Source organism: Bidens hawaiensis, unplaced genomic scaffold (genome assembly GCF_021521415.1).
Source record: "Bidens hawaiensis isolate Kalapana, Puna unplaced genomic scaffold, B.hawaiensis_p1.1 tig00019721_1, whole genome shotgun sequence".
NCBI classification, from domain to species: domain Eukaryota; kingdom Viridiplantae; phylum Streptophyta; class Magnoliopsida; order Asterales; family Asteraceae; genus Bidens; species Bidens hawaiensis.
Genome location: NW_027492997.1, coordinates 306,437 through 327,248, shown reverse-complemented (window position 1 = coordinate 327,248; position 20,812 = coordinate 306,437). Strand labels below are relative to the sequence as shown.

At 32.4% G+C, this 20,812-nt stretch overlaps 1 protein-coding gene and 1 pseudogene across 1 annotated transcript; one reads left to right on the top strand and one right to left on the bottom strand.

Moving 5' to 3' along the window:
• Positions 1-1,508: 1,508 nt before the first annotated feature.
• On the top strand, positions 1,509-5,453 carry LOC143559180 (aspartic proteinase 36-like; annotated as a pseudogene).
• A 1,287-nt stretch (positions 5,454-6,740) lies between these two features.
• LOC143559179 (chromatin assembly factor 1 subunit FAS1-like) lies at positions 6,741-12,896 on the bottom strand. The gene is made up of 12 exons (XM_077047843.1): positions 12,474-12,896; positions 11,199-11,298; positions 10,682-10,826; positions 10,457-10,580; positions 9,993-10,351; positions 9,486-9,779; positions 9,313-9,394; positions 9,030-9,170; positions 8,425-8,847; positions 7,714-7,851; positions 7,453-7,498; positions 6,741-6,898 (listed from the first exon to the last, which is right to left on the bottom strand). The coding sequence occupies exons 1-12, from the start codon at positions 12,894-12,896 to the stop codon at positions 6,741-6,743; spliced, it is 2,433 nt and encodes an 810-aa protein (XP_076903958.1).
• Positions 12,897-20,812: the final 7,916 nt, after the last annotated feature.

The window sequence follows — 20,812 nt, the reverse complement described above, 5'->3', positions numbered from 1 at the left end:
TCTATACGAACATCCCCTACGTACGAATCAACCCCTTATTAATTTGATATTATACGGCCGTAAAAGGATGTATGACTTCTTGGTGTACACCCGTATAGGGCTTTGTATGATACTATATAGATACCGTTGTAGAGGGATCTTATATGCGTATATTGAAGTATACGACCGTTTAACTTACTAGCAAGGGTGGGCTCACTAATTACAAACTAAGTTGAGCTAAGCCCAAGCCAAGCCAAGCCAGTGTGGGCTTGACTCATTTATCTTAATGAGCTAAGACGGCTTTGAACTCGAGTTCGACTTATCAAAAGCTTGAGTCAGCGCCCCGGCTCTTGTAATTAAAATAATTTTGTATTACACATATTAATATCTATAGAAACAAAATAATAATGTTTTTAATGTAGCATCATCTTCTATATTTAATGAATAAAAATAATATTGGACACGTGACAACGTTGTAAGCCATCTAAAAGTTGGTTTTCCCGTCTTTCTCTCTTCTATTAAATGTTGGATGCCAAACGTCAACTTCTTGTGAACTCTTGATTTTATCTCTCCAATAGTTTTTTTTTTAATTTGATAAATATTATGATTACGGCATATTTAAGTCTTCTTTATTTTTTTAATAATATTTTGACAACTTTAAGATATGTTATTTAAAAATATTTATTTCACATGCGTAATACACGGGTTTCTATACTAATGTAGTATATGGAGGGATTTCAAATGACAACCACTTTGAGTTTTAAAAACTCGAAAGAACTCCACGTAATAATTTTTTTTTAATTTTTTTACACATATGTAATATATGTAGGTTACATATACGTAAAAAAATTACAAATTTTTTTACGCACCGAGTCGACTTTTTACATATGTGTAACGGACGTAAAAATTAGTCTCTCTCCTACTTAATTTTTTAATCAGAATTAATCTCAGCCACATAATCTAATTTATTTAATTAAATATGTGGTTAAGAACTGAGTTCTTAAGTTCTTAAAACTCAACAAGGTTCTCAAAATATCCCTCCTCCCCGTAGTATGTGTGTGTGTGTCTATATATATAGGGGAAAGTTAACATACATGTTAAATTAACGTGTTAACAATATGAATCAAGTAGTGTAATTATATATACAAATAGTGTAATTATGTAATTACATCGTAGTGTGAATTAAGTAATGTAATTACATTACACTATACAATCACACTACGATGTAATTACATAATTACACTATATGTATATATAATTACATTACTTAATTCACACAGTTAGTACGTTAATTTAATTTGTATCCGATCCAAACCACATATATATATATATATATATATAATCAATTTCTTATCTTGTTGCATGTTATGCATGCTAAACATTGTAAACATGGAGGAAAGCAAGCGGTGATGATGGCATAAGAAATGTGAATCAACACTTATCTCCTTTGCTTTATTTATGGCTTTTAGTTGGTCACATTACAGCTGTGTATCATTCATTATCTTTGCTATAAATTCAGCTATATTGTTTTATATTACTACATGCAAAATTAAACAATCCTTTCAACTTATTGTGATTTCTGAAAGAATCGTGTCGGTTTTCGAAATGGAGGGGCGTAATCTCGGGCTTGTTCTTGTGATTTGTGTGTTTATTTCCGCGGTTGTTGTTGTTGAAGTTGGTACTTTTGTATCTGCAAATGTTGTGTTTCGGGTGCATCACAAGTTTCGTGTCGAAAATAGGTCGTTGACTGCTTACAAGAATCATGATACACATCGTCGACGAATTCTTGCTGGCGCTGATCTTCGTGTTGGCGGGGATAGTAGTCCCTCGTCCGTCGCGTAAACTCTCTCTCTCTCTCTCTCACACACACATAAAATTAACATTAATCGAGCCCGAGCTTCACTAATCGAGCTCGAGCCTGCTCGCGAGCCTAAACAAGCTTGTCATTTATATAATTTTTTAACATATATATTTAATAATTATTAAGTAATTTATATGATGTTATGAAAAAATAAATAAAAATAACTAAATAATATATTATACTTTATACATCAAATTAAAATAGAAAAAATATATAACAATAATTAAAAGTATAAAAAAAATAATAACTGATAAATTGTAAACGAGCCCCGAGCTCGAGCTTTGAAAATAGAGCTTGAAACGACCCGAGCTCGAGCTCTGTGCAAGTTAAACGAGACGAGCTCGGGCTCGACTCGGCTCGTTTGAACCCCTACTCACATCATTTCAAAGGTCGCCCCGATAGGCGTCAGATGGCCGTTTTGACAAAAAAAAATCAAAAGATGAACATTTTTTCAAGATTGACCTCCTATGGTCAGCACAGTCGTTCATATTTTGTTCAAACAATCATTCTAACCAATAATTTTCAAAGTTCGACTTTTTTTTTTTTTTGCCAAGGCAGTGGTGTAGTGTTTAATTGGTCGCCGTTTAATGGTGTGAAATCAAAACAGGATGGTGTAGCTAAATCATGACTTTTGCAGTGTTATATATTATTATTATAAATAAAAAAGTAGAAAAAGATTTGTTATTGTATATTTGCATTAGATGCTTGTCTCTATGTTTCAACTGTTTTTTCACTATGATTTTCTTTTCTTTTTTTTTAATATTTTGTCTACATATTTTTTTTCCAATGTAGACTATACTACACAAAGATCCAACTAGGTAATCCTCCCAGGGATTATCATGTGCAAATCGATACCGGGAGCGATATCATGTGGGTGAATTGTGTAGGATGTGTGGAGTGTCCCACAACAAGTGATCTTGGAGTAAGTTTTCTTATAATCTTTCCATGTTGTAAACCAGTCAAACTGCTAGTGAGTTACTCGAGATCTGCTCGCAAAAAAAAACAAATCGAGCTAGCTGAAATGAGCTCGTGCCTAAAAGGCTAAAAGTAAGCTTGTTTAGTAAACGTGACTGAGCTTAAGCGAGCCAGATGTTTTATATAACTTTTATTGAATATATATTTATTAAATAATTAATGTTATGTATAATATATAATAAAAGTAACTAATAATATATGTTATGGTATATATAAAATTGTAATCATATAGATCTCTAAAAATAGTTATAAATAGATGAAAATAATTAAAAATATATATTAATTACTTAATAAATAGTAAGCGAGCCGAGCTCAAGCTTGTTTATAGTTTATATGTACTAATTTTTTTGGTTTCCCACTTTTAGGTCCCACTCACGCTATACGATCCACAACAGTCGTCAAGTTCAAGACCCGTTAAGTGTGGGGAAGATTTCTGCACAACAACACTTGATCACTCCACAAATATGTGTGTTTATGGGATGCGGTGCACATATCGTGTGCGGTACGGTGACGGTAGCACAACAACCGGGTATTTTGTTAGCGATATTGTGCAACTTAACAAAATATCCGAGAATCTTAAGACCACGAATATGAAAGGGAACATTATGTTCGGGTGAGTTACTTATTTTTCCTTTTCCAAGGAATGCAAGTCTTTTAAACTATAAAAAAAATTGTTAAAAATCCTTAAAGTTTAAAAAAAATAAGGGTATGAATTTTTACACAACCCAAAAACACGACATGAACCTAACACGAAATTTGTGGGTTTAGGTTTGGTATAAACATGTTCAGATAGAACCTGTAAAACTATTTAGCTAAACAGGGTGTTATTGGGTTAAACTGGACGGGTTTATGCGTTGCCCATTTATATTTTATTTTATTTTTTTAAAATATATTTTCTGTATAGTTGGGTATCTTATGCTAAAGTTTAAAACTAAAAAAAGAATCTACATAACATTTTATAAATAAAATGTCATTGTTTTATATAAATTTGTACTTTTACTTAAAAATGTAAATTAATTATTAACATGTGAAAATAAATGTTAATTAAAAAAATTTGGGTCAAACGGGTCGTATTCGGATCAAGAATATTACTTTGACCATGTTGACTTTTTTTAAAATGTAGTATATGAAAACCAATTGTGCTTACATGGTTGAATATTGCCTTATATAAAAAGAAATTAAGTAACTTTAAAATCTATAAAAATGTCATTTTTCATATACAAAAATAGTTCATAATTTGTGGTCTAAAATAGGTGTGGAGCGAGACAGTCGGGTGGTTTAGGTGAAACGAAACAAGCCCTTGATGGGATTTTAGGTTTCGGACAATCTAATTCATCGATGATATCGCAACTCGCGTCATCTAAAAAGGTGAAAAAGATGTTTTCACATTGCTTATCGGGTTCGAAAGGCGGGATCTTTGCCATTGGAGAAGTTGTGCACCCGAAAGTAACTTCAACGCCAATGTTGTGTAACATGTAAACTTTCTTTCTTTTAAATATAAAAGATTGTACATTTTTTATTATCTTTGTATTGTTATAATAAATCTTGATTGCATTTTAATCTACATTGCAGGGCACATTTCAATATAGAAATAAAAGCAATTCAAGTAGGTCATGAGTTTGTAAATCCTCCATCATATATGTTCAATAGCGTAGAGAAACGAGGAACGATTATTGATAGCGGTACAACTCTAGCTTATTTTCCTGAACCAGTTTACAGTCATTTAATGGAAAAGGTAACTAAAATTCTAAAATATTAACTTTTAAGGTGTTATAATTTTTTTTTTAATGTTTTTCTCATTGTTGACTACTTGACCTAGATTATGGCTGCATAACCGAATGCGGACATTCACATAGTTGATCACAAGTTCAAGTGTTATAAGCGCAACGAGAAGTAAGGGTTCTTTTTAATTCTTACTATTTAATTTTAATTTTTTAATAATGTAGAATTTGTATTTGATATTGCAGCTTGGATGAGAGTTTCCCGACTATCACGTTTCACTTTGCGAACGCTGTTAAGTTGAGAGTTTATCCGCATCAGTATATCTTTAAAACTCGGGTATATACTCGTGTTTTTATAATAAAGAAACTTTATTTATTTATTTAACTTTTTTGTAGTTAACATTTGCATTGCATTGTATTTTCAGCATAACTATTTGTGCATTGGTTTTTTGAGCCTGCAACCGATGGAAGGAAATGCGATCGTGTTGGGAGGTTAGACGAAAATATCGATAAAATTATGACAAATCTTTTAAATGCATAGCGAATATTTTCTATAAAATTTGGTTGTATGAAGATATTGTAATGACGGATAAGTTGGTTACCTATAACATGGAAGATCAAAGCATCAGATGGACCGACTATAATTGTAAGTGTAATGTCTCTTATATAAGTGCGGGTCAACAAGTCAAACCCGACCAGAGTGGGTTAACCTGCCAAAATATTATTGCATTAACTTATTATCCGACTCTTTGTTGTTTTTTTCAGGCTCGTCGAGTATTAAAGTGAGAGACGAAGAGAGTGGTATGGTGTACGAGGTTGGCGCTCATGATATTACATGGGCGGGTTCAAGTCGTGCAAATGTGTCGGTTTTTGTGTTGTTGGTGTTTATAATAGCTACTAAAATAGTAATAAATTAGTAAGCGGTGGCAAGGGTTTATTTTTTTGTTCGTGGTAATGTGTAAAGAAATGTATATTGGTTTTTTTATGTATAGAAAATTGTTAAATAACTTTTACGAGAAAAAAAGAATGTATATTGTTTTTTTTTATTGTATTTGTCAATCTTATAATGATACATTAAGAACAATTACAGAAGTTAATAAAGCCAAAAAAACCCATTTATTGAAAAATATATATATTTATAGCACTAAATTACTAATCAATATTAAGCTTTTCTATCTTTTGTTTTTGGTGCTCAACCAGTAATTTATTGGTGAGCAAAAATCAAAACCATAACCAAAAACCGAACCATAACCACAACTAAACAAAACTGACAGTTATAGTTAAGTGAATCTGATTAACAACCATTCGGTTATAATTACAGACTTACAGTTAACGTGCCTTTATTAACCAACTTTAACCAAAACCAGTTGTCTATAACACTGTCTGAAACACCATAACAAAAACTCGATTATGGTTGCGGTTAAGCCCCTATAACCAAACTAGGAATGGTAAAAAAGCCCGAGCCCGACGAGTATGCCCGAAACCCGAAACAAATGGGACGGGTATACCCAAAACCCGATGGGTATAGGATTAAATGATACCCAACCTGATTACCCAAAAACACATACCCGTTTACCCGAATCATATACCCGAAAAGTTCTTTGTATTTCATAGGCTAAAAATTATAAAAAATAAAAATAATAATAATAATATTTATTTATTGTCATGCTTATATATATCGAGTGTATTAATTGTTGTAATAATAATATTTATTTAAATTTATAATAATTGTTGTATACATAAAAGTATAAAATAACTATAATGATAAAAAAAATATATTTGAAAGTCCCAACAGGTATACCCGATACCTGTATACCCACAGGTAATTACCTAACAAATACCCGACAGCTAACATGCCAGGTATGAGACACGATTTTACAAATGGGTATAGGCATGAGATTACCAATACCCGGCTCATTGTCATCCCTAAACCAAACCGACTTTTTGCACACCTCTACTAATTTCAAACTAATGCACAAGACATCAAAAGTATAAATATGTTCACTAGTACAAAATGCACATGTAAATAAAAAAAATAAAACATGAAGCCAAAAGATGATATAAACCATGCAACTATCGTTTTTACATGAGCTGACCAAAAAAATCATGGTTATATGAAGGTATCCAATATGCCATGATCCTAATTATAATCCACCAACACAAAACCAAAACACAACATACAAAAAGAAACTATCATAATTTATTTATTGTATGTGTTCATTTGTCTGCATTTCAACAGCTGCTGAACCTTTTTCCATCGGTTGCGGAGAGACTTGGGTAGGGTTTGTTGTTTTACCGGTAGGTGGTAGACACCGTTTTGAGAAGAATGCGGCTATAGATTTTGCTCGTCTTATTGTTTTCTCTGTATTGAAATAAAAAATACAAGCATGTGAATGATGAAAGTATATAAAATATTTTAAAGAAATGGTTGAAAGTGTAGGAGTGTGCACAAAAGCGAAATAAGTTAGGTTTTTTAAAAACAGATTTTTCGGTACGGTTTTAGTTTTGCTATCAGCTAAAAGCCGAAAAAACTAAATTAAGTGATTTGTAAGAAATTAATAAAATATGTAGCCCAAAAATATTGGTTCCAAGTGTGTAATAATCAATTAATCGTTAACAAAAAATAGGCCCAAGATTTAAGGCCCAAATTCATTAACTCGGACCACTTTTTGCTCAAAATTTTAAAGCCCAGATGGTGAAACCGAACCAAATCCACTATGAAAAAACCGTAAAAACCAAAAAAAAACAACCAAAATCAAACCGTTTTGAAAAGCATTTTAAGCCCAAAGTAGACCCATGCACACCCATATAAAAGTCATTAAAGAAAGTATCGTTTATCGCATAGAACTTTTAAAAATATAATTTGACAAATAACGCTTAGCGGGATATAAGAAGCAAAGATGTTTGAATGAGTACCTGGAGATGTGGACAAGCCTAATTTTTCTAGTATATCTTTCTTGACCTGCAAAATAAAGTGAGGATCAATACTATTGACTATTTATGTAACAGTGTAACTTCTAACTTTTTTTCATTGCATTAATTATTTATTAAAAGAAAACTAAAATAAACCATACTATTTAGACAATCAATCTTTAAACCCCAAGCTTTTGCCAATAACATTACATGACAGAGTGAATTAAAAGGCCGAATAAAATAAAAATAAAACAAGCTACAAACCTGCCATCGGTTGTCTGCAAAAACAGATATCTCGCGAACTTTACTTCCTAACTGAGATTTTGAGATGTTTGGAAACTTCACACGCAAAGTGTTTACCACTTTGTTAATCCCGTGCGGGCAAGACTGGATGATAGAAACCTGAAATATATTATATGCATCAAACAATGAACTTAAACTCATTTCTGGAGAGTCAAATGCATAAAATTTAAGTATCAGCTAAAACAAAATCAGGTCAAATGGTTGGTCAAACAGGTCAGAAGAAGCCCAAAGTTTATTTTAATGCATACGCCTTACTAATAGTTTTATTGAAGAATTAGATTATTAGTGTAATGAAAACAATTTTTTTAAAGATTGATACAAGTAAAAACTTTTAGATAGGCTGATTTTGGTATAAATATTAATCTTTATACTTTTATGCAATTTTTACTACATAAGTCCATTTGAAGGTCAAAGTTGGTCAAAATTAGTCTTTTAAAAACTTTGGAGATTTGTTACCCTTTAGTGGAAAAAAGTGTACAAATTAAATATTTGTCACTATTTTACCTGTTTATGCAATATTTCAATTTTGTAGCAGCATTCAAGACAAACTGTAATAAGAAAAGTAACAGCTCACTCCAAAAGGTATCTGAATCAACCCAACCCAAAAAAATACCCGTTATGACCCGCTCAGTTTGCCTCCTTTAGACTAATATATAAACTCCATGCACTTACAATTTCTGGTAAATCGGCATCTGAGATGGCATTGGCAGTCCCACTTGCAGTTGGAACAGCATTACTTTTGCTACTTGAAGGGTAGTCTTCTTGTGCCTCTTCCTGAATATCATCGCCAGGTAATATATCGATAGATGGGCCCACAGGAAAAACACAAAAACTCAGAGCTTGCAAGCACATTTGCTCACTTTCTGAGTGGTCTTGAGTTGATGCCGAGTTTGTGCTTGACTTTGACTTTTCGTGCATTAAATTTGAAATTACCAATGGCTTGCTTTTCTTAAGAGCATGTTCTGTCAAAATGTTGAGGTACTTCATCTGTTTGAACAGTACAGCAAACTCCTCAGTTTCATTTTGGACACAGTTAGGAGAACTTTTGCCATCCACGGTTATTTCACCGTGGTCCATTCTGTCAACTTCAACACCCTGCAGTAAACATGGTTAGAACATATGAACAAAAAAGCAAATTTTAATTTTGTTACCCTACATCAAATAATGACAACTTTATTTGAATAACCAAAATAACTTTGTTACGTTATTCATGCATTTCTTAAAAAAAAGGTAAACAGAAAAAAAAAACAAAAAAAAACTGAAGAAACTAAAATTACCTCATTTTCTGAAAGATATCCATCAGGTACAAAAAAGCCATCTTCACTTTCATCTTCATCCTCGGCTTTTGATAAATTATCCTCCATAGTATCATCATCTTCTTCCTTTTCACAATCAGATAAACTTTCCCCAGGTTCTTCCTGTATTATAGAAACAAAGGTTATAAACACAATGAACTTAGTAAATAACACAATTACTAATTATAACATATGTGTATTTATTGCATTAATTACTAAGTCATTGTAAAAGTACTGCATAATCTTAATATTAATGAATAAATACCTCTTCCCATTCTTCATCACTGTCAATCTCATAATCCAGTTCCAGGTCCTTGACATGAGGGCAACGAGCTCTAACAACTTTGCTGAAAATTTACAAAAACGCAATCAAATCCAATCAGAAACTATACTCATGTCTCCCTAAAACAAAGCATAACAGAAAACTCCATGGCATACCTTTTATTGGGCCAATAACCATAAAATGCAGGTCTGTGGCTCTTATCAAACTGTAGCAACTGTTTACAGCGTCTCAGTTTCTTGCTACCAGAAACCGAACCATCTGGGCTTGCATTACTTTTTGATTCGGTTTCCATCCAACCATCATCAAATTTCTCTGTAGTTAGATCATCTTCACCCTTACAGGTTAGCTTAAGCTCCTTGACCAAAACTGTTTTTGGGGTCTGTCTGGTTCCCCAGTGTCGTTTTCTGCTACTAGACTGACTTGATTGACGCCACGAATCCAAGTGTACTCTAAACATTAAAAAGAAATCCATCCAAACCAGTTATAGCAGAGTAAAAAATATAACAAAAGTGTTATCAACTTATCATGCTAACACTTTTTTGCCTGTTTATTTTAGAAAATCTGTTAAATATAATTATAGAAATCTACTGGGTCAAAAACAAGATGCTTTCTCATTTAAGGGTCAAGCTTGCCACATTTAAAAACAGAAAAAAAAAACTTACTTCCATAATTCCTTTGCATCAAACTCTTCTTTTGATGATAAAGCATCATCTACTGACTGAATAACTGACTCAGGAACAAGTTCTTTTTTATTAAGAGAAATGCAAGTAGCAGATTCTTTAACTGTCGTCTGGTCAACCTGCACAGGTGACCTGTTTTTGTTTTTTATAAGAAATCGCTCCAAGATTGATGCCTGTTTTTTCAAAGCAAGTTGCTTTTTTTGTTCCACTTCTTCTTTCTCAAGGCGCCTTTGTTCTTTCTCGGCTTCTTCCTGTTGCTTTTTCAACTGTTTTTTCAATTCATTTTCACGGCGTTTTTCTTCTTTTTCTGCCTCGTCTTGCAATCGTCTCTGCTCTTTTTCCTGCAATTAAATTCCCAAATCAAAAACAATAAATATACAAGTTTAACCAAAATCATAAACCGCATGACACACATGAGAACATTGTAAATGCATAATATAACTTACATTTTGCAACTTTTCCTTCAAAAGTTCCCGCTCCATTCTAATTTTCTCTTTCTCAGCTTCACGTTTATTTTTCTCCAATTGTTTCACTGCTAATTTTTCTTCTCGCTTCACATCTTTCTCGGCACTTTACCCATGAACAGAAGATAAATTTATGAGCCAATAATAACAATGAATACAAAACTTAATTACAAACAATGTAATCATTAGTGCAAAAATAATACTCACGCGTCGGCACCATTTTTCTGTTCCATTTTTTCAACCAGTGAGCGTATCTCTGCTTCACTCAATACTTTATTAAGCCTTTCAGATGCTTTCATTATCTGCCCACCATTTGAAGTGTTATCTGGCTTCATCAGCTCAGTTATAACAGCTGAAAAGAACAATCAATGTCATTAAACATTATAGAAAATTGCAGTTTTAGCATGAACTTTTGTAACCATATTTGATACAATAACTATTTATATAAAAAAAAAGTTCAAAAGATTTGGACAACCCCATTTATAAATCAACCTAAGCATATCATCCCACACATTAACTTTTCCACATTTAAAAATACAAAGAAATCAGAAATAGCAATAATGGAAAGCTTTTTCATATCATTTTTCAACATGAAAACAAACACCAGTTTCGAATATTTATTAACTTCACACTAATTTTGGTTTCTTTTCATATCATATGCAATATAAAAGGTCATAAACTGACCACTGATTAACCTTTTGTTATACAATGATTAAACACTAACCAGAAACAGCAGTTATCCTCTCATGGATCTTTTTGCGGCAAGTCCGTCGAATTTTAGCGGCACCACGGAAAGACTTTGGAAGCAGTTTGATGTCTCTTGTCTACAAAGCCAACAGTGGTCAACAGAGTTAGACCAACTAAAACTACTTGATTTAAAAATGTTTAAAGCATAAAAAAAAAAATGAACAAGCATGCAAGCATTAAACAAATGCAAACTACACACCACAAACATATTGTAGCATAATAGTAATGTATTCATGCAATCAATGTGTTGAGTGTAATTATGCATACATCACAAAATCTAAACCGTAAAAAACAAAATATTGTGTATAAAGAAACAAGTGAACAAAAAAACAACATGCAGGACATGAATGCCTGCAGCTTTTAGTATTGAATCATTAATTAAAAAGCTTCAGCCCGCTAAAATAGACTTTAAAATTATATATATATATATATATATATATATATATCAAGGAGGTGTTTGAAACAAAATACTGAAACTGCTTATCTATTCATGCAACTTCAAACTGCTTAATGAAGGTGATTACACTCACATAAAATCAAATAAACACCTTGAATAAGCAATCCCAAATTTATCGCTATAAGACCTCTATCTATTCAACCCAAACCTAAAGAAAGTACCAAAAACTCAATCATATAAAGCCACCAAACATGTATTATTAGACAACAATGAAATATAACACAAAATGATGGCTAAATCACCAAGGTTGTAAAAATGACTATTAGTCACATATTAATCACTAATCTTTACAATACCACTTCAAGTTCACCTAATAAGACCAACAAATCTATAGTCAGTCAAAACCAGTCAAATAAGCCCAAATCAGTCAAAATTTACAATATCAATCCAATCCCACCAATAAAAGAAAAATTGTATAAAAAACTTGTGTTTGTGCATACGCACACAAATTCTTTCAAAACTTATATACAATTTTTCAAACTTATCAATCAGATTAAATCAGTAGTCATAACTTTTGAGCAACTTTAATTGAAACTTGGCTGATTTGAGCTCATTTTAACCAACTTTGACCGACTACCGGATCAAAAATCAAACACGAATTAAACAACTAACTCTTGTTTAATTCATGTTTGATTTTCGATCAGGGACTTGAAAATAAACTACATATGAATTTGCAATCAGATTAATCACTAGTCCCTAACAACCACTCAATCCAATCAAGCAATACAATAAACACAAACTATTATAAACATCTAGCAACCAAATTATTATAAAAACATTAATTCCAACTTATACCTCCCAACACCAAAGACAAGCACCAGACTCATCTTCCAACACATCCGCATTCGGATCCCGAACCCCGTAACACACTCTCTGCCCAATCAATATCAGACTACTCTTCACCGCCACCAAACTCACCGATCCATCACTCCCCTTCACCGCCTCGTAAACCGACTCCACGAGCTTCGATAACGACATCCTACTCTCCTCCATCAAACACGCAATCACCGCGTTACTCAAACCACTCAAATTCACATTAATTAAGCTCCGTACACCTGTTACATCAAACTGTTGATTGTAATACTTAATTAAACTATCAATCTCTTCACGTAAAGCCTTGATTCGCTCCACTCGTTGCTCTAAGCTCATCGGTGGCTCGGCGGCTCGCTTTCGCTTCGCCGATTTCTTAACGGCGTTGATAACCATCGCGTCTCCCATTTTCACAAACCCTAACTCGGTCAAACTAACCTTCGATTGTACAAATTGGCAGATTAATCGTCGCGAATTGGACGGTACACGGAGTTTTGTGTGTTTACTGGATTCGGTGTTCTAGGGTTTGGGTGAAATGAGATGGTTAATAGTGTGTGTGTGGGTTTATTGTGGAAATTGGGAAGATGAAATTAGGGTGGATCGATTTTCCCGCGTTGATGAAATGTTAAAAGGCGGGTGTTGATTGCCGCTTAATATTTTGAGATTTTGAGTTCTTAATTTGGCGCCAGGACACCCTCCTCGGTTACTTTCTTTTTGAACACCCTATTGTTATCTTTTTATTTTTTTTAACGGCTAACAAATTAAGAATAGTAAAAGGCTACTGTAAATTCCTAGTCATACGGGGCTCTTAACTGTTTCCAAATTATCCCCAATTATGAGGAAATCTCATCCACGCAAAGGCCCGCTAATTGTAAAACCCGAACGCCCTCGGGATCCAATTGGAGATGTTAATTAATAATACTAATCAACGTTGTAAAACTCCCGAGTAGGCAACCAAGTACTCCCCGATTACTTCCCGCCTAGACTGAGTACTCCCCGCCTCGGCCGAGTACTCCGTAGGTATTTTCCGAGTAATCCCCGACTACACCCGAGTACTCACGACTCCCTAGTCGACCGCCTACAACTGCCTAACGACTTTTACAACCATGATACTAATTATTAGTCATTTTAATAATACTAATTAACATTAGCTATTAATAAAAGTAAAAAACGGATTAGTGTTTTTAATAATACTAATTACTTTTTATAGTTAATTATATTATTTTATTAATAATACTGATTATTAGTCTTTTTAAAAAATAAAATAAAGATAAAAACATATAATTCAATAAATATAAAAAGAAAGATGAAAATTAGGTGTTGTCAAATCTGGCAGGCATTGTTCATACCTGCCGTTTGAAATGGCGGATGACTAAACGACACTTGTCATTTCAAATGACAGATTAGACCAAAAATGTATCATATCCGTCATTTTAAATTGCGGGACATCGGCTACTTTTCAAACTCACCCGACAAAAACTAACAGCCCCTGTAATCAAAGATCCGTCATTTCAAATGCCGAATCACCTAGAAACCATTGTCACTCTTTCTCTCTCCTATAAACTATTTCCACTTGATCAAATTTCCTATTTTGAAAAAAAAACTATGAAACTAAGATGAAACATAAGCAATTCACACAAAGCACCTCGACCGTGTCCATCTCTGTGAAAGGCCACCCTAAATATTCATGCAAGTAATATTTGAAACATGCTAAAAAGGGTGGTAAATGTCAACTACATATTGCTAAACCCGTGATATAAAAATGTAAGAAACAAGCCCATAAACAGACAATCGAATGATCAATGATTAAAATTCATGGTTTTTGCATTAACGCTGTGTTCCTGAGTATTATTTTGGGAAAGGAAAGTGAAGGAAACAAAAAAATCTGTGTTCCCGAGTATCATTAAAGGAAATAAAGGGTATGAATTGAAAGAAAACGTAAGGGTAAAATGGAAGGTTTTGTTTCCTTTCAATTTGAAAGGAAATGAATGAGAAGAAAGAGAAATCCTTTCCTTTCGTTTAATGATCTCGGAAACACAGCGTAAGTATTTTATTACAAGATGAAGTTCATCCGTATTTTATTGCAAGGTGAAGTTCATCCGGGTCACCACGTGGGGCATGGTTCCCCATATCATATTTTTTCTGTTTATGCATACAACTTATAACATGATTTGGCATGTTGAGTCCAGTAACCTAGGGGTTGGAGTTAGCCCATGTCTATACTCATGCAGGCGTTGTCTAACATAATAGGCATTATGATGTTGCCAGTTTTTCAAAACAACAGGACTATCCACTACAATGATCAAATATCACAACCGGTTGTGATGTGGCATAAAAATACAAAAATATTATCAATTAAAAAACTTGAAATTGAATTGTGGCTTACAACCGGTTGTTCTAGCAATCTAAGTTTGCAATCAGTTGACATGTATTTTAATATATATTTTTTCTTTTGTAATATTTAAATTATTATTATGTTGTATTGTTTAAATTATTATATAATTAAAATATTAGTCTAGGTTGGGCTGTGATACTAAGATAAATATTGAATTGGGTCGAGTTGTGTAATTAGAAGATGGATAATTAGTTTTTTTTAATAAAGGTGCTAGATTGGGTTATGACGGTAGACAGTGTAAATGTATAAAAAAACGGTGATTACTCTACTTACGTATGGATAATTTAGTAATCAACTGTGTGAAAATAGTAGTGAGCATGTATCATTCACAAAGAATATATAAAAAGAATGTGGTACGACACTTACTTTATGGCAAAGCAAGCGATTGCAATTTAAGAACCTTTATTTAATCAACAAGTAACAGTATGTTAAAATTTTGTATCGTGCACATACAGGCTTGGTTTGGTTGTGCAAGACTTAGGTCATCCTTGACTCCCATAAAGGTATCAATGGCTTGGTAACTAGCTTAAGCTTATACTCAGTAATCTCATAAGTTTCTATTTAATGAAAGTTTAATGAAGTATAACAGCCTATTGATAAGTTTATCATGCTAACACGAGTAATAGCAACTTGGTAAGTCATTAGACGTCATGCTAACACGAGTAATAGTAACTTGTTCTAAACAAATGACAAATTTGGAAGTTAAAAGGCCAGCAGGTAATTATGCCAAAGTTGACGTTCATTGGATAAAATAAACGTAAGTTTTTTAATTAAACGGACTGTCCAATCATGTGTGACGACCCATATTTGTGATAGTCCATGTAAAACAATGAATTTTGACACATTAACGCTAACACGTCCAACGTTTGTTGGCGCCTATCCTGGTCGATTATGGTCGTAAAAGAGAAGCAGACGAAATCTATTTCATGCGCCAATCATCACTTTAACCCCCCCCCCCCCCAGCACACACACGCATATTCAAAACCTTAGTCCTTGAAGTTATAAGCTTTATTTGCCAATAGCCTCAATCAAGTGAAAGGAGTTTACTTGCAATACTCTCAAGTGTTAGAACTTAGAAGCCATACCAAGCCTTAAGTTAGTAGCTAAGTTGCTTTAAGGTATTGTTATTGTGATTAAGTTGTGTTCATTTTGGTTTCTTCATGTGCTAAGCAATGATTTTGATTAAAGATCATCAAACCTTGTTAAAATGATGTTGAAACTAACGCAAATGAGTTTTTATGAGCTAACCGACTTAAACAAGCATTTTCAAAGTGTTTAAAATCATTTTAACCAAGACAGGTCTGTAGAGACAGTTAGACAGGCCGTCTAACTGTTATGACGAGCCGTCTAAAAGGTGTTTTTGTTGGAAATAACCCGTTAATGTGGCCTCATTGATCATTTGAATTAAGTTCACCAATATGACATAACTACAAGCCCCAACATTTACTTGATGGAAGTAATTGTAATAAGTTTAAGGGGCTTTATGATTTCCCTTTAGATGTCGAGAATGCAATGAGTTTCATAACCGATCATCATTAGTGATCATTAGCACCATAAAACTCTAATAAACACCAATGAACCTCACTCTCTCAATTATTCATCACTAAAAGACATCATAACGGGAATCACAGTGATTTCATCATCTTCATCAAAGATCGTGCTTCCCACAAGTAAGTCTTATGAATTTATATGTTTACTTATATTATTGATTGAATAAACATTATTAGGGTTCTTTGTTTTTGACCTGTGTTTATATATAATCAACATGTGGTATCAGAGCGATATTGATTATATCACTCATTATTAAATTAGTATTATTTTTATTGCTGGATTAAGTTATGAATCTTGAAATTAAAATCTGTATGTTTTAAGTGTTAATTTAATCTCTAAACAAACAAAATCGTCTTTATGGTTTTCATTTAAATCACATTGGAAAATCGATGCTTCTTAATTGATATAATATGTTTTTTCCGATCTGAAGTAACTATTTCGGATAATATGAATTTCAAATACTGATGAATCAATTTTGTAATGGAATTTGCAAAATCCATTTTATTTTGGATAACATTAATGACAATGATTTAGGAAAGTCATCATATATTTTATTGTATTGACTTTATGTCATAAACTTAGATCTCAATATATTATTTCAGTTTTGTAATCGATGCTTTAACTATTTGCGATTTGTGAACTTACAAAACCAAAATTTAATTCTTTCGTGTGCCATTAAATTAATTTGGACAACATGATTTTTCATCTATGCCTTCTCATTCACAAGCAAAAATGAGTTTTGAATTGATTTATTAATTGATGAATCGTTTTCTTGAAACTTTAAAATTTAATCAATGTTTGTAAAATAAAATCGATTTATGATTTTGTTGAAGCCCCTGAGTTTACCGATAATTCAATGATCTTTGCAAAGTAACCGATTTGAATTGTATGATGCCACCATATAATTCTTTGCATAATTTATTTGAATAAGTCAAACTATAAGCAAATCAAATATGTTCATAATTTCTTTTGTTTGCATGATTTCCTTTTACATAGACAAGAAAGTTATTACTTAAAGGTGGCAAACAATTAAATACAGATTGCCGTTACAGTGTCTTTCTTCATGGATTACATCAATATTCTAACTAGAATCAATTAAATGCCATTACACCGGCAATTATTGAGTAGACTTGTTATTTTCCACATGTTTCACACATATTATTATTTTTTTTTTCTTGTGTGGACTTATTTATAGTTGGAGTTTAGTTATCATATGGCTTTTCTCAATTCACTTTCTAAAATTAATTTCCGTCAAAATTTACACATGGTCTAAAGTACTTGGTTATCACGTTAACTTACTTTTGCTTGTGGCCATAAAAAAAATAAAATAAAATAATATCGGTCATTACGTAAATTTCATTAATACCTGTAAGATTTTTGGATACCATGGATTTAAATTTTGACACATTATATTCACATAAACTTACACTTTGATCGGTGTTTTATATGTACTTAATTTACAGCGTGCATGTGAAGTCACGTCCATACATTATTAATCATGTATGGCATAAAATAAATTTTGTGCAGCCCATCAATGATATGAAACCCAACTTATAATTGTCATTATACATGAAGTGAGTTTTAGCCTCATAATTTCCATGTGATCTCTTTATATATATATATATATATATATATATATATATATATATATTACTTCTGCATAACATTTATACGACAAATATATACTTTTCGCATACCTTGTTTTTATTTTGAATGGCTTAACTTTTGCATCAATACTTCAACGAAACTTTAACATTTGCATAACTAATTTCGTGTAAGTTTGAAGTTTCGCATACATTAAAATTTCCGTATGCAATATAAAATTGTTTATATTAGTGGCAACTTTAATAAAAAGATTGAATGATTGAATCAACGGGATATCATTTGATTTGACATTGAAGTTTAAATAATGCCAATTTATGTAATTATGTGTGTTGTCAAAACAATATGAACCTAACAACTACTTGTTTGATGATACATATAATGAATTGTTAGCCTAATTTATAAATATTTTATTTATTGCCCAAAAGTGTTATCTTTAATTTATGTGCTTTACATTATTACTTACCTATGCTCATAACACATGAGTTTTGGTCAAAGCCAAAGCGAAGCCAAATTTCATGTGAAACATTGAGAGACTATTAATTATGCACATTCATAATATTTGAATTTTTGTCAAAGCCAACGCGAAGCCAAAATTCAAGTAGAACTTTACTTTAATTTGTTCATAATACTTGAATGTTGGTCATAGCCAACGCTCATGTAGAACATTACTTTAACTTGTTCATCATATTTAAATTTTGGTCATAGCCAACGCGAAACCAATATTCAAATATTACTTTACTTTTAGCCTATTAATTTGGTGTTATAATAGGTTTTATCTTTAATATAAATTTATGTAGAACCTTACATTAATAATTCATCACATTTGAATTTTGGTCATAGCCAACGCGAAGCCAATATTCAAATATTACTTTACTTTTAGCCTATTAATTTGGTGTTATAATAGGTTTTATCTTCAATATATATTTTGTCTGTCTTAAATTATCCCTAATTTAGCAAAGTCAACTCTTCTATTTATATCAATCTGGTATCCACTTTAAGTCCTAGCCATGGATTAAACTACTGATAGGAAAAACTTTATCACATGGAGGGACTCAATTGACCTAACTCTTGAAATGTTGGATCTTGATTATGGCTTAAGATGTGATGCTCCCAGTGCTTTTGCTGCTGAAAGTACTGTAAATAAAAAACTTGAGAATGTAAAATGGGAGAGGTCAAAGTAAACATCTCTAATAGTTATCAAGAATTCAATCTAAAGTGCCATCAGGGAAACTATACTCTAATTATGAAGATTCTCACTTCAAAATATGTGAAGTTAGTGGTGCGTGGGGGCACATAATGATGACGAGTGACATGTCCCGTAAATTAAAGGGATTAGACATGGAAATGAGCAATGGTTTTCTGTTTACTTTATAATGACTTCTCTTCCAGCACATTTTTATGCTTTTTCAACTATAACACTCTTATAGACAAATGTTCAATAAGCGAGTTGATAAAGTGTGTGTACAAGAGGATAAACAATTGAAGTTAGACGAACCAGAATTTGGTTAGGCCACTACCACTAATTTACCTATGAGGAAGGGAAATTTCAAATGAGAAAGTAAGACTAAAGCCTTAAAGACAACAGTCCATATACTAAATATGGATCCTTCTAAGTTTGTCTCTATAACTACTTTAGAGATTTGGACACGAAGTAATCCAAGTTTAAGATATGATGTTGTCATGTCGAAGCTAAACTTTATGATCGTTTACAAAAGAAATTTGAAATGAGGACCGTCAAAATCTACTTTATAAAATATCTCGAAGTATTAAAGCGATTTAGATTAAATTTCCCTTCCCATGTTACTTGCATGGTAGAAACCTATCATGCTGAGTTTTTAAGAGAACTCTAAGATTAGTGGGAGCAATGAAAGTAAAGTTTTAACTTACAAGAAGTGCAAGAGGAGGGGGGACGAGCTCTTCAAGTTTGCCTCCTATTACACCTCTTGTATTAATACTGCACCATCTCATGTTTGCTCACAAATTAATGCTCATAATATCCAAAGAATGATGGCACATTAAACCTATAAGAGCAAGTCTAAATCCATGAACATGCAAACAAGCTTGTTGAACAAAAAAAAATCAGCTGATGAGGTCATCAAGGTCTAAAAAGCCTAGTAATATTGATGATTATGTAACCTACCTTAATAAAGTTGATTTGGATTTAGGAAAGACTATTGATCCAACCTCTTATAATAAAGCTATTAGTAGTGATCCATCTTCTAAATGGAACCAGACTACAATTTATGAACTTGACTCCATGAGTTTGGATGATGTTTGGGAATTGGTTAAGTTACCTGAAAGTATAAACCCATTGGATGTAAATGGGTTTACAAAACCAAATTAGACCCGAATGAAAATGTCGAACATTATAAAGCAAGATTGGTTGCTAAAGGCTATACTTAAGATGCGGGAATTATTATCAAGAAACCTTCACATCTTTATCACTAAATGGTTTCTTGAGGATCATTATGACACCAATAGCTCATTTTACTTAAAGCAACATCAATTGGATGTCAAAACCACTTTCCTTGATGGTGGCTCATATAAGGATGCGTTCATAGTTTAACATGAAGGCTCTAAAAGTCCGAAGGTTACGAACACTCAATATGTAAACAGACATCATGTTAGTGGTACTTAAAGACCGATGAGATCGTCAAGAATCAAGACTTTATCAAAAATTAAGTGGATCAATGCACTTACCTCAAAATGAGTGGGAGAAATTTTGCTATACTTGTTCTTTATATGGAAGATATCATTTTGGCAAGTAATAGCT

Bases quoted from the DNA above. Each gene is read 5' to 3' on its own strand.
- LOC143559179 (XM_077047843.1), bottom strand. From the start codon at position 12,896: ATGGGAGACGCGATGGTTATCAACGCCGTTAAGAAATCGGCGAAGCGA. The intron at 9,395-9,485 runs GTATGCCATGGA...GTAAATTTTCAG, and splicing joins GGTTATTGGCCCAATAAAAG to CAAAGTTGTTAGAGCTCGTT. The intron at 8,848-9,029 runs GTAATTTTAGTT...TGTTTACTGCAG, and splicing joins GATATCTTTCAGAAAATGAG to GGTGTTGAAGTTGACAGAAT.